Genomic DNA, 13978 nt, shown 5'->3' on the forward strand with positions numbered 1-13978 from the left:
AAGCTGTTGGGGAATAGCTGCTCTGGTTTCAGCCCATTTCTACACAAATTTTACACCCTCAGCAGCGACCAGTATGCTTTCAAAAAACAAGAATATGAAAGCACAGCAAACTTCTTTATCACAGTTCCCAGCAATGGTTACCCAGGCCTTTCTAACTCAGTCTGGGGACCTCCTGCACCACAGATGGCATCTTTGTCTTTCACGGCTCATTTCAAGTTTTCACGCTGGGGAATTGGTTGTTCTTGATCTTTTTATGTCTGCAACATCCTGTAGCAAGGAATTCAACTTTAATATGTATTGTGTGAAGAAGCATCTTGTTCTGTATATTTTGAAGCTGCCTTCTGCTATTCTTATAACGGAAGAAACTATCCACCTTCTCCATGCCACTCAGACTTTATTCCCGATTCTTTCAAATTCCCCTCAGAAATCTCATTTCTGTACTGAAAAGTCCTTGATTATTGCTCCTCATAGAAAAGCCATTCTGTATCTCAGATGTGCCTTGTCTGTTTCCTATATACAGATTTCACTTCTTATCCTATTTCAGATGGGGAGATAATTTTAAATAAAAAATCTGATGAGAAAATATTTTTTTTTTCTAATAAATGGTTGAAAGTTTCTATCACCAGATTTTTGTGCCTTCTCAAGCAATCTGAAAGGGACTTCAAAAAACCCTGTGTACGTTGTTCATACCTAAAGCCTTATAGGTCAATACCAGATTAAGCTCAACCACTTCTTAATCAGTCTCCCTTTCCTTTTAATTATTCTCAAGACCCCTTGATAATCTTGAGCCGTGTCTGAAAACAGAGAAGTTACAAACAGGAAAAAACTTAAATAGAAAAGCAATTTTTTTTTTTCAATTACATAAGGAGAAACACAGCAGTCTTACGTTAAAAGACTTTAAAGGAACATAAGGCTGTAGCATGCTTGATCTTCTTGTCTATGATACTGTCATGTGTTTTAAAATTGCCATTATAGTTTTCAGATGAAGATCAGAGACATAAATTGTATTGGTCATGTGATTGTGGGTTTTTTTGTGAATATGTAGCTAAAAAGCCAATAGTAGTCATTTGCCTCAACACCTTACTCTCTAGAATAGGTCAACACGAAAGGCTCTCACTGCAGTAGATAAAAAAGCTTCTATTTTGTGCAAAATAAACTTTCTTTTAAGTTAAAATGCACACTTTGTCACTAGTAATGGTGTTGTAATTTTTTGCGGAGGAAAGTTAAATTAGTCCCCCATTGCATTAATTACCCAACATCCATTATGATGAGGCAGTTTCATGCCAAAGCGTTCAATCTAAAAAGGTAGGACAAGAAGTGGAAGAAAAATATGGCCGTTTTTACAGGTTGGAAGCCATGGCACTGACTGATTAAGGGGTTTTTTTCCATGACCATCCAGATTGCCTGTAGTCCTATTAGATTTGTTTTGAGGCTTCATCTCCTGATGCTCGGGGCAATGACTATAAAAGCACATTTCTTTCTCATCGCTTGCATAAAGCTTGAGGGGATTTTAGGAAAGCACAGTGCACACAGGTTACAGGTGACCAGCACAGAGCTGGGGCGAGCAGCAGCTTCTGAATTGCTTGTGTGGAGGCTTTGAACTTTCTTGACAAACAAAATACCAGGCATTGCGTGTGCTTTATAGAACACCCGTCTGAAATATATACCTTGAATTCAGCATCACAGCAGGCTTTTCAAATCACCAGAACCATAAGAATCTGTTTGAAACTGATTTAATTTGCTTAAATTACCTTTCTTGTAGAATGCCTGCAGCCATGAACTCTTGCCTTAGTGAAGAAGCTTTATTATTATGTTGGATTGTGTTGACACCAGAAACTATTAGGCCTTCCTTTGAAATGGTTTCTTTTATGTCCAGAAAATGCTTAGATTGAAGAAGTGGACTGTGGTTTTCCATTGCATATGGGTGATAAATCTGCAAATGGAAAAAGAGCAAAAGCTGTTATTAACAAACTAAAGACAGCAGGGTAGGGAAACTGGTGCTGTCCCCAAGCAAGTTCCTCAGGCATGTCATGAATTAATTGTCTAAGGTAGAACAAAGCAGGTTTAATTATGAGTACTCTTCTGAGCAGGGGTGTTGCAATTAGTTATTTTTGAAAGCTATCTTTATGGGGGAATTTAAATACTATGTATATCAAGTTCCCAGCTGCTATTCAAAGTGTTAATTTATCGTTCTCTGAGTCAGTTCTTGCTATGTGGTTTGAAGATTAAACAGCATAGTTTTTTCTGAGGTATGTATCAAACATATAGAAAAAGATGGTCTTTTGTACTGATTTTTATAATGGCAGTTTCCTGTTGCAGAGCTAAGATAATTTGTTCAGATATCCTATTAAATAACAGACAAGAAAATATATTTAATGATTAGCAGTGAAAATGTTTATATTGATAGTGGCAGTTTATGTACAAGCCCAACAGGATTTCAGCAAAAATTAAGAGTATGTGCACGTTACCAACTCCACAGTCTCTTCTTTTTCCTTACTGAGAGATGTCTGTTGCTCCAAAAACTGTTAAAAACAAGTCCCAGACCTAAACCCTAACCCCTTAACAGTTCTGGTCACAGTGTATGCACACATACCTACCTATATTTCACTTTTTTTTTTTTTAAGAAAACAGAGACCCAAACAGTATGTCTGATTTTTTTTTCATCTTTAAAATAAGGAAACATTAAAGAATCACTTCCATGAATCACTGTTTGGGACTTTATTATCATTTATTGCTCTGTATCGTTCTTCTGCATTTCCTAGCACCAACTGGCCTTTGTTTCTGCCTCCCTGTCCCTGTTTCTACACATTTGTGTTGCTCCATGCTCTGATCTTTTGCTGACTCTCCGGTTGGGACTTGTCACTTCTGTGAAGGTGCCTGCAGCTAAGTAGCTGCCTCCTTCAGTCTTTTGGGGTGGTAGAGCCTTTTGTGTCCCCTTCTCTGTCTAACTTTATTTCAGTTCTTCTGCAGTTTCTACAGCTGTCAGGTTTCTGTATGGTTTTCCATTTCTCATTCCAGGGAACTATTACATTTTGTGGTTTTGTGTTTTGGTTTTTTTTTTTTTTTTTCAGTTTGGGGGCTTGGGTTTTTTTGCTCCTACAAAATAGCTTAAATTTCTACTTTAGTAATGAACTATGGACTTGCTTTTATAACTCTGTGAAGAAATAGCTATGCATGGTGATTTCTTCATAGAGAAAGTAGAGGCTATAAATATGCAAATATCACTTTTGGCTTTACAAAGTTTAATTGCTTTGTATATTATGCAGATTCCTAGGCTGAAAAATCTGACGAGAGCAAGTAACACATTTGTATATTCACTATCTTAAAAATGCAGGCAAATTGCTGAAAAGTGTGCCAGTTTCTTGAGTTTGCAGGTTTACATCTTGTTGATGCTATTAGAGGGTGTGTAGGGTGCTCACGTGACTGAGGATCATCACTGAATGCAAACATCGCGTTGCTAAACTGTACATTTTGCAGAGCCTGTGAAAAGCAACTGGAGCAGCTGCTGCTGCCATCCTTCTTCAGGCTGAGATCACAGGAAGCCAAGCTGGAAGGGACCTCAGGACATCATCTAGTATATTGCTACCCTAAAGCAGGATCAGCTAGTTCTGAACATTTCCAAACAGTCGTAGATTTTTGAGCTTGAGGCAAGAAATTGAGAAGTTCTCACACTGCGTTTGATATTTGAAATGATTTTTCTTTCATTGATTAACGTATAAAACAGAGGTATAATCCAGGCTATTTCACCGTGACACCTGAGAATTATTTTTTTTTAAAATGTATGTACTTACAGTATCTGTAAAAGGTCTGGGCCCTGAAGCCAGAAGTAAAGTGCTATGTTAGGTGTATAAGATAGGCACTGAAATGCCTCACAAAGCTGGGAACCATTTCAGTGTAATACTTCAAGCACTCTCTCTGCTCTGTTGGTTTTTCTAGTGATGTTAGAAGAAGGACTAACCTCTGAACACCCTGTTGGAAGTGCAGGCTGCTGTGTTTTAGCTGTCTTGGTGGGAGAGAGATTTAGATATTAATAACTAGGAGTCTTCCAGTGTCCTAGTTTTAAGGATCACCATATTCAAAGAGATGTATTGCTTTGATCTGGCCACTTGCCTTGAAGTTTCTCTTTACTGGAGGCAAATCAGAGAAAAAGAAAGCAAAAGTATTGATTTGCAAAATTCAAAGTAGACAACATAGATGCAGAATTTCATGAAGAAAGGTAGAAAGAAAGAAAATCCAAATTGTTCGTATATTCCTTAGAATAGCTCAAGATCTCTCTTACTTTTTAAGATCCAACTCACAGGCTGTTAAAATATTCAGAATCCTGTGGCTTAGGACCCATCCAACCCACTTTGGTATAAGTCCTGGAAGAGGATTTAGATTTGGGAACTCTGGTGGTATTGATTTGTGAAGATGATTTGGGAACTTTGGTACTGCCTTTTATATCACCAACTTCTTTAGAGATTGTTGATATGCATTAATTACATGATGGGAACTAGTGGATGAGCCACATGATTTACTCTTGAGCCCAGAAGTATTGATGACTCTTTTCCCTGCTGCCCTGCATTTTCAGCAGAGTGACAGAAAGAGCCTTTGCTTCAGCAGAAGCAGCAGTGACTGCCAGGGCAGTCGGTAGGCAGATGAGGTGGGAGGTGTGGGATAGGATCCTGGCTGAGTCCTTAAAGCACTGAACTGTTTGACAGCAGCGTTCCTGTCACCTCCACCCCTCCCTCCCTGGCTGCACTTTAAAAGAGCAAACTCTGCTTGCGTTTCTTTCTTCAGGAGAGGGTGTCAGACCAATTCTTTAAAGGGATTGAGATATCTTCTGCAGGATAAATGGTGTACCCTTCTACTGAGTATGTCCACGTTGGCCTTGTAGGCAGTTTCTGCCTGAGCATGCAAGCCTTGCTCCCTTACTGTATGGCCCTGGCAACAGGGTCTCGCCACTTGCAAGTTAAGCAGTGACACACAGCAGTGTGGGACTCAGAGAGCCTTGAATCATCAAGTTTACTCATCCCTAGTCATAAACAGTGATTTATAATTAAGTCCAGAATGATCAACAGGACTTCCTGCTGTGTCTTTTTCATACCTCTAAGTCCCAAATCCCCTCTAACCTAATTACTTTCCTCTCCCTGGGTCTCTAACTAGCTAAAGATTTTGAGAACAAAAAGACCCAAAATTTACACTTCTGAAGTTTCCTGGAAGGAGGAAGGAGACACCCTCAGACTGATCCTCAGAGTACTCTGAGTTCAATCATAGAAGCATAGAATACCTGGTTGGAAGGGCCCTCAAGGATCATCTGGTCCAGCCTTTCTTGGCAAAAGCATGGACTAGACAAGATGGCCCAGCACCCTGTCCAGCTGAACTTTAGAAGTGTCCATCATTGGGGAATCCACCACTTCCCTGGGGAGATTATTCCATTGGCCGATTGTTCTCACTATGAAAAACTTTCTTCTTGTGTCCAATTGGAATCTTCCCAGGAATAACTTGTACCCATTATCCCTCATCTTTTCCGTGTGACTCCTTGTAAAAAGGGAATTTCCATCTTTGTAGCCACTTTTAAAATATTGGAACATGGTGATAAGGTCTCCCCTAAGCCATCTTTTCTCAAGGCTGAACGATCCCTGTTCTCTCAGCCTGTCCTCATACAGCAGGCTTCCTAGTCCTTTGATCATCTTGGTGGCCCTTCTCTGGACCCTCTCCAGCCTGTCCACATCTGTTTGTACAGCGGGGCCCAAAACTGAACACAGTATTCCAGGTGTGGCCTGACAAGTGCTGAGTAGAGTGGGATAATGACTTCTTTATCTCTGCTGGTGATGCCCTGGTTGATGCAACCCAGCATCCTGTTGGCTTTCTTTGCTGCAGCAGCACACTGCTCGCTCATATTGAGCTTGTTGTCCATCAGGACCCCTAGGTCCCTTTTCACAGAGCTGCTCCCCAGACAGGTAGATCCCAGCCTGTGCTGCGCTCCTGGATTGTTTTCCCAGGTGCAGGCCCTTACATTTGCCTTTGTTGAAATTCATAAGGTTCTTGTTAGTCCACTCTTCCAGCCTATCCAGGTCTTCCTGCAGGATGGCTCGCCCTTCTGAAGCATCCACTTCCCCACTCAGTTTGGTATCGTCAGCAAACTTCATCAGGGTACATTTGATCTCATCATTCAGATCACTTATGAAGATATTAAAGAGCGTTGGGCCCAATGTCACTCCCTGCGGGACCCCACTTGTGACAGCTGCCAATTTGAAAAGAAGCTATTTATTTTAGCATTGCCACTTTGGACACACCCCCCCCTCCCCGAGTCCTTCAGTTTAAAGTCCAACTCACCAAGCTGGCCAGCCTGCTGCCAAAGATTCCCTTGCCTCTTCTAGGGAATCTAGAAGAGTTCATAAAATAGAAGGAATTTTGTGTAGACCCAGCTCCACAACTTTGTGTTGTCTAAAGCTCTTTCTGGATCTAATTCCTCAGGAATTTCTAACAGAATCTTATATATGTAAAAACATAAATCGTAGAAACTGATGCTTTCTTTTATCTCATTTAATTTTCCTGTGTGTGGACTCTATGTACATTAACAAGCTATTTAATACACTAGTACTTTGACATTTAAAAATGAGTTACTTTTTCACATTTTAAAATAATATATAATTTGTTGGAGATTGTATTAATAACTAAGAGAGAAAACGTGTGTTATCGTGTTCTTTTAATCTGTTAAAAAATAACAACCTATTTTATTCCCTAGGTGTTGAGAGTGTACAAAGCTGCCGTACAACAGACATTGGATATACTCTTTCTCCCTGAAGGAAGAGAATTCCTTACAAGCACAGATGCAGTAAGCCGGGACTCGGCTGATCGTACCATCATTGCATGGGACTTCCAAAGTGCTGCGAAAATCTCCAATCAGATTTTTCATGTAAGATTAACAACTAGTATTGTTTGGGTCATGAGTTAGGATTTCATGCTTGTTAGTGTTGTTAAAAAAAAAAAAAAAACCAACAAAAAAAAACCAAACCAAACTTTTCATTTTCTGTAAGATCATTGTGTGCTGTATAAAATGCTCTTAATGTAAGTTGAGGGCTTTTTTATTTTTATATTTTAAAAGCACTTCCTTATTTTTCAAAAATGACCTTGAAGACTGACAGGTCTCTCTGTGTTAAAAATATTTACTTTCCAGTGCTCATTCACTGACATCTAAGCTATATTTAGGCCAGGCCACTGCAGTGTCATTCTAGCTTGCCAGTGGTGCATGGCAGTAGTTGCTATAGTGCCACGCTTCTTTTCCCAGCGTTTTTCATACATTGTTCATCAGCTGCAGTGAGGGCTATTGACAAATATAGTTTAATATTCACATAGTAATAGCAACCTGATACATGCATATAGATACCTAGTACAGCATAATCACAGAGGCAAAATTTACTTTTATCAGTGCAGGTGCAATATTTCTCTAGGTAATCTATCCAGGCAAGATATTTAATGGACTAAATTGTCTAGAAAGGCTGGCAGCTTCAAAGGAGATTACCAAGGAAGTTAATAGATAATTCCAGCTCCCTGGGTCTTTTCTGAAAACTGAAGTCTAATATCCCACATAATATGGTAAGATTGGATTGTATATAGATGCTTTTTGGCTGAAATGAACAGTCCTTCACTGACAAGGATATGGAGTTGATGATCTAGTGGGACTGTTTCATGTTTAATTTCCACAGTTTTGTCTTTGTCCAATATTGGATCTATCAACATCTTGGATAGGCAATAGGAAAAAAAAGAAAGCTGTGAATATATAAAGTACAGACCAGTCAGGTCCAGTATCAAGGAGCAAAAAACAAACAACTTTTTTCTCCTTATTCCCTGCCAAAGAAACCAACCCCCCACCCCCCACAGCCTACCTTTTCATGACCACAGCATCTCTGAAATGGACTGGTTTACCCCTTTTCTGCCCTGTGAATAAGCAAAACTTGGTGGTGATTTTGGAAAGTGCTTCACTTTTCTGAATTTCACCTTTGAACCCCTCAAGGTGGGAGAGAACCCCTGACCTCTCCAAACAGATCAGATCCCAGTAGGACTTGATCTATTGCTTGTCTGCAAATGAATTAAGAGCTCTAAAATAACCCATTCCTACAGTGTACCCAGCATAACAGCACAGTGCTGCGGATTGCGTTGGGCTGTCCGATCCCTTACCGTTAGACCCAGTTTCTCCCCAGAAGCATGCCGTGCTCTGCCACAGAGCACACTCCTAAGCAGGCACACTGTCTAACCCTGTTTTGGTTTCTGTGCCCAATACCTTACAATACCCTGAACTTCCTTCCCAGTTCACTTCCAAACCGCACAACAAAACCAGTCTGGTGTTCTTCCCACTCTACCACATAGCCTGTGATGTCCAGTGGTCACTGTCAGCCTGGTGTCCTTCACAAGCAGACGCACCCTACAGCCAAAACTCTCTTAATTTGTGTTCACGGCATCAAAATTCAGCCGTGTCTTTAGGTTAGGCCGAAACTAGAAGAGGTTTGGACCTGGTGGAAATCTTAATGAGAGCAGTTGATTTCTGTTGCAGTCACCATGCAGAGTTTTGAAAGTAATCTAATTCAGTCTTAAATAGGAATACTAGAGTAAAGCCAAGTGTTGTTAATTTTTGCAGATATTTATGAATTTACAGCCAGCAGCAGTCTACATGGCAAATCACTGTCATAAGGAACTTCTGACTTAGTAGGCTAATCATGATCCTTTTTTTTTTTTTTCCTTTCTCCTTTTTTTGTAAGAGTCTGGTGGGGAAAGTTGTCTGTTTAAATGGGGTGATTCATGTTAGTGTGGCCAGAACTGAGAGTATGGAGGATTTGAGAACTGGACAAAGTAGCATGGAAGGCACAGTATGGCTATGGAGGAAGGGATATAGGAGAAGAGGATTCACTTTCAAATTCAAACTTCAGTTTTCCTTGGGCAGGACGAGGATGACTGAGTACCATCAGGTTGGAGTTACCTTTGTACCGCTGTTCTGCAGTATAATTATGGTTTGGAGGGAGAAGTGACTTTGGTCCGTATCTGGGAAATCAGGGTAGCTACTTGATTTAATATTTGTCTTGGTGTAAGACTTTCAGTGGATTGTAATGAGTTAAGCAACTTTATATAATGTACACTATGGAGATGACTTCTGTATACCTTGCCTTTTATGGTCTTTCAAATATGTCAAAAGATAACCTGAATCATCTGAACAAAATTTTCTTTAAAATTCTTTTCAGGAGCGTTACACTTGCCCAAGTCTGACTCTGCACCCAAGAGAGCCTATGTTTGTTGCTCAGACGAACGGGAACTACATGGCTTTGTTTTCTGCCCAGCGACCTTACCGAATCAACAAAAAGAAAAGATACGAAGGACATAAGGTATCCTCCTTCATCGGGAACTTGGTATCCAAGTCTAGAAGGAAGATAGATAGCAAAGTACCTGTGCTTTTTAATATGTCTGCTAATAGTGTTTGATTATAAATCAGTGATAGGTATTAATTGGCTTCATTTGCTTTCCTGTGTGCCAGTCTATTTTGAATCATATGCACTCTGAAGAAAATAGTTATTAGATGACTTTATGAATACTTAATAGCTTGATTAAATAAATCTGTTATAGCTGTGTTTCAATAAACACCTGGAGAAGTCCTTAGTGTATATTTATTTAAAGATACAATTTTTTTTTTGTACTATATTCATTTTCAGCGTATCACAATGAACTTTCCTAATCAGCATCAGGAGTTACACTGTTATTGATTTTCACAGGTGGAAGGATTTGCAGTGGGCTGTGAATTTTCTCCAGATGGAACGCTTTTGGTGACAGGAAGTTCAGATGGCAAAGTGTTTTTCTACAACTATCATACTGCTAGGATTATTCGCACTTTGTCTGCACATAAAGAAGCTTGTGTGAGTGCAATATTTCACCCAGTCTTGCCATCGCTCCTTGCAACATGCGATTGGGCTGGAGAAATCAAGATCTGGCAATAACAAGTAGAGTTACTTTTCAGGATGTCTCCTGTTAGTCTGTCAAAGACGTAGGGAATAAACTGTGGTACGCAATGTGAAATCTTGTTGTGACGTGTTGTAAGCAGGAGAGACTGTTTTCTTCTATGACTCTTAAGTGTATGCTTTCATAATGTGGTTAAGGTGGTCTTGTGGTTAGCTGCTGAGCTAGGAAGTAGTCTTACTCGCCTTGGCCCCTTTTCTGTCAGTCTTCTGGTGCTCATCTAGACCCACCCGGGTTTGAGTAGCTAAACTTAAGGAAAAATACTGGGGTTTTTATGTAGCTTTTCAATGCAGCTTTCTTAAACCAGGTTTTATCATAGAATCATTTAGGTTGGAAAAGACCTTTAAGAGCATCAAGTCCAACCATAAACCTAACATTGCAAAGTCCACCACTAAACCATGTCCCTAAGCACCCCATCTGCACGCCTTTTAAATACCTCCAGGGGTGGGGATGCAACCACTTCCCTGGGCAGCCCGTTCCAATGCTTGACAACCCTTTTGGTGAAGAAATTTTTCCTAATGTCTGATCCAAGTCTTCCCTGGTGCAACTTGACCAAAAGTTGGCGAGGACATATTATTTAACAGAGGATGACATTCGGATCAATTAATGCCTATTTGATCTTCCTGGGATTTTTTTTTTTTCCACTAGTTTAAACTAGTTTTCACTAGTTAGCTCCCTGACCTGGTCACTGAAGGGTTAAACAAGCAATAGTGTAGTTCAAGGCAAAAGTGTTTCTAGCACTAGAGGGTGAAGATCATCGCAGGGCAGGTGGGACTGCTTCTTTTGGAAATGGGTAGCTGTTACCAGCTCAATTTACCATAAAATGCCTTCTGAGAGTTCCAGGAAAAGGTGTGCCAGGTAACTTGCAGCTGATTTTGAAGTCAATAAATTTATGTTCTTGAAATCCCGATGTTTAAACTTGGGTTTTAAACTTACATTTATGTCTGTACAAAGCAAAACTATGTGTAAATATTTTTAATGAAAAAAATAAACTTTTTTTTATACACAGTGTCTGTATTTCACTTTTTTACTCCTGTTATTCTTGACAAGTTAGTACTCAAGACTATCATGGAATCGATAGCTGGGGGTGAAAACGATTAATATGCTACCCTAGTTTATTGTGAACACACACGCATTTCTCCATACTTCTTGATGTCACTTAGACACAGAAGGTTGTCATCATACTATTCAGTGCAGGGGTTGTTCTTTGACATTCAGACAGGAGCTGGGCTATTCTGCAGCGAATAGAAAATTCGTTAGGCCATAACTGTGTATTTGCGTATGTATAGATTGCTTGGAAATGTATTTTAAATTTGCATTCCCTGTGCTTGTATTGCTTGGTTCTAGAAATTATCATCCATTTCATACCTGGGTGTGTATACATATATGTATCACTGAAAAAAATGTCTATGCGTCATGTAAACCGTATGTATTCCCAGCCTTAACTCCACATAAATATGTGCTACCTTGCAGTGAGTGCTTTAAGCTTGGCTTGTGTTTGGTCTGATTAGTCAGGATAATTGTGTTGAGTAAATTGTCTCTCTCATGTATAATAGCAACTTTTCCGCTGCAACATATTTTTATTCTTCTGGTTTTTTTATTATTGGCACAAATACAAGTTTTTTTAATCCATTTTTCACATACTCAGTTAAAACAGCTTTTTCAGAGAAAAATTTTCAGAACACTTGCAAATGACAGATTTTAATTAAGTAATGAGCAAAATGTACTCCATTAGTTTGTAGTTTGTGTTTGTTATAGCTTGTAGTAAGAAATAAGCCTGTACCAAGACTGTGGATCCACAGTTATACTGTTTGAAGTTGGGACCAAGATATTGTGGCTGCGTGGTTTTAAGCATCAACAGTTATGACGGGTTTTAACACAGGGTATTTAATTTTAGTGAACCATGCAACGTAGCGCAAGTAACTTTTTTTTTTTTTTTTTCCCCTCAGACTCTTCTTAATTTCTTGCTTCCTTGTTGAGCAATTAGCTGTTCAACAGGAGCCTGAATTTTGTACTTCTCTTGACTGTGCCTCTAGCATACCAGCCAGCTGGACCCTTTAAATGACAACTGGTTTGGTGATTTGATGAGTTACTCCTAATTCGAGCTGTGTGATCTTCATAAATGTCAGGAGGAGTTCAGCTGAAAGTGAAGTAGCAGTTGCCAATTGCTGGGCAGGCTGAATCACAAGTGCACGGCGTTTCTCTGTGTCCTTCCCTGCAGGTATTTTAGTTCAAAATGTGCTGTCTCCTCTTCAAAACTTCTGGCAACTGGTTGTGTCTATATGAAGGATGAGTGGTGCTATAGTCATGAGAAGCATCCTGTTACCTCCACAAGAGGTTATCTGTCTCTTATTTTATTAAATACAGTGTTGAGAAAAGGCTCTGAAATAAATGTGAGGTCATGATAGAAATGCCTTATTGGATGAGGCCCCAGCTTATGTGAAGACTGCTCTAGATCTGAACGAGCTCTCAGCAGGTTCAGCCTCAGCTGGGAACACCTCTGGATAAAGATCCAAGAGAGCAGTCTTTAGGAATCATTGCACATATACATAGAAAAGTAACTGCGTTTTGTAATATTATCCATGTTGTTGCTTAAGTTTAACTTATGTCCCAAGGTGTAATTCTGGTGTCTGGCATTTATCCCTCCTGAAATTATCTTGCAAGTATAAATTTTAGACTGTTTATGGGGGGGGGGAAGCTTAAATTTGATTAAAGGTAGTGGAGAAAAATAAAAGAAACTTGAAACTGTATAGTCTTAAAAGAATATTAAAATTAGAATTGTATTTGTGTCAGATTTCCAAGATGGCTGGAGTTTTAATTACTTATGAGATCCAGCCAAAGGTTTTATAATGCAATGAAATTATGTTCACAGCATTATCTTGTTAAAATCTCTTTCTAATATAAAACTGATTAAGACACAGACTAAAATTTAATCATTGGAAATATTTTAGAATAGTGGTGTCAATTAAGTTTTCATTATGATTCAAAGACAAACTCTTCCTTGTAATCTGATGTAATGAACTGTAATCAAAAAACATCCACATTGCTCCATCATTTCTGCAATTACCAAATACTGTTTGGGCTGCAAACAAGGATTATTATGGTCAGAGGAAGCTTTTAGAATGTAATGAATTGTTGGTTAATTAATTTTATTCATAAAATTGTAATCTAGAAATTTTTGAATCTTGCATTAGGAGCAGTTTTTCTAGTCTTATATAGAGCTCTCTAGGGCATCATATATAGGAGCTGAGGAAGAAATCTTCAACGTTTTGAAATGGTCTAGGCTGCGTAGATAAACAAGCCAGATTCATTTAAATCTATTTTGTACTGTACCAAAAAGTAATAATGCCAATCTCTACCAATTTATTATTTGCTACTGGAGTGTTATTAATTTGGGGCGTCAGAGGATGCAAGCTATTCAACTGTCTTTATTTCAAAAACCTGCTAATTAGCAGACAGTTATTAGAATCATTGTGTTCACTCAGCTGAAATACTGTTGGTGAGTCACTCTATATTTCAGCTATAGGCCTAACCACAAAAATAAGGTATGGCATTATAATGGGGTGGCTCTTCCCATAGGGGACAGGCAAATATAAAGCTACAAGACTATGGCAGAACAGAATAAAACAGGAAGATAAAAACAAATTATGGGATCTCAAATTTCCTGTTATCCTGATACATGGGTTTGGACTGCATCCAACTGAAAATATTTGCTCTGCTTTCTTTGGCTAACCTTCATCTTGTCCTCTCCGTCCCAGCTCTTCCTAGCCATTGCTCACATCCTCACCATTTAATTTTCGTTTTTTCCTTCCTTGCTTCAGCACCGTGTCCTCTGCATTTAAATGAATAGCAGCCTATACGCTTACACTGCATTCATATTCTCTTCAATGTTTCATTTTGCTGTGTTCTGACTTGTGGCTTTCGGGCTTTCATTCCAGCTGTCATTAGAAATGTAGCCAGAAATCCCAGAGCACTTTGCACTCTGTTCTTGCCC

General features: G+C 39.2%; 1 protein-coding gene across 1 annotated transcript in view; it reads left to right on the plus strand.

Moving 5' to 3' along the window:
• WDR25 (WD repeat domain 25) overlaps positions 1 to 10340 on the plus strand; it is a 63735-nt gene extending 53395 nt beyond the window's left edge. Inside the window, exons 4-6 of the mRNA XM_009636856.2 lie at positions 6731 to 6901; positions 9219 to 9359; positions 9744 to 10340. Of these exons, the coding sequence (XP_009635151.1) occupies positions 6731 to 6901; positions 9219 to 9359; positions 9744 to 9965 (534 nt within the window). The 3' untranslated portion in view covers positions 9966 to 10340. The remainder of the gene's footprint in view (positions 1 to 6730; positions 6902 to 9218; positions 9360 to 9743) is intronic.
• Positions 10341 to 13978: the final 3638 nt, after the last annotated feature.

This window comes from Egretta garzetta, unplaced genomic scaffold, assembly GCF_000687185.1.
Source record: "Egretta garzetta isolate BGI_Z169 unplaced genomic scaffold, ASM68718v1 scaffold374, whole genome shotgun sequence".
Taxonomy (NCBI): Eukaryota; Metazoa; Chordata; class Aves; order Pelecaniformes; family Ardeidae; genus Egretta; species Egretta garzetta.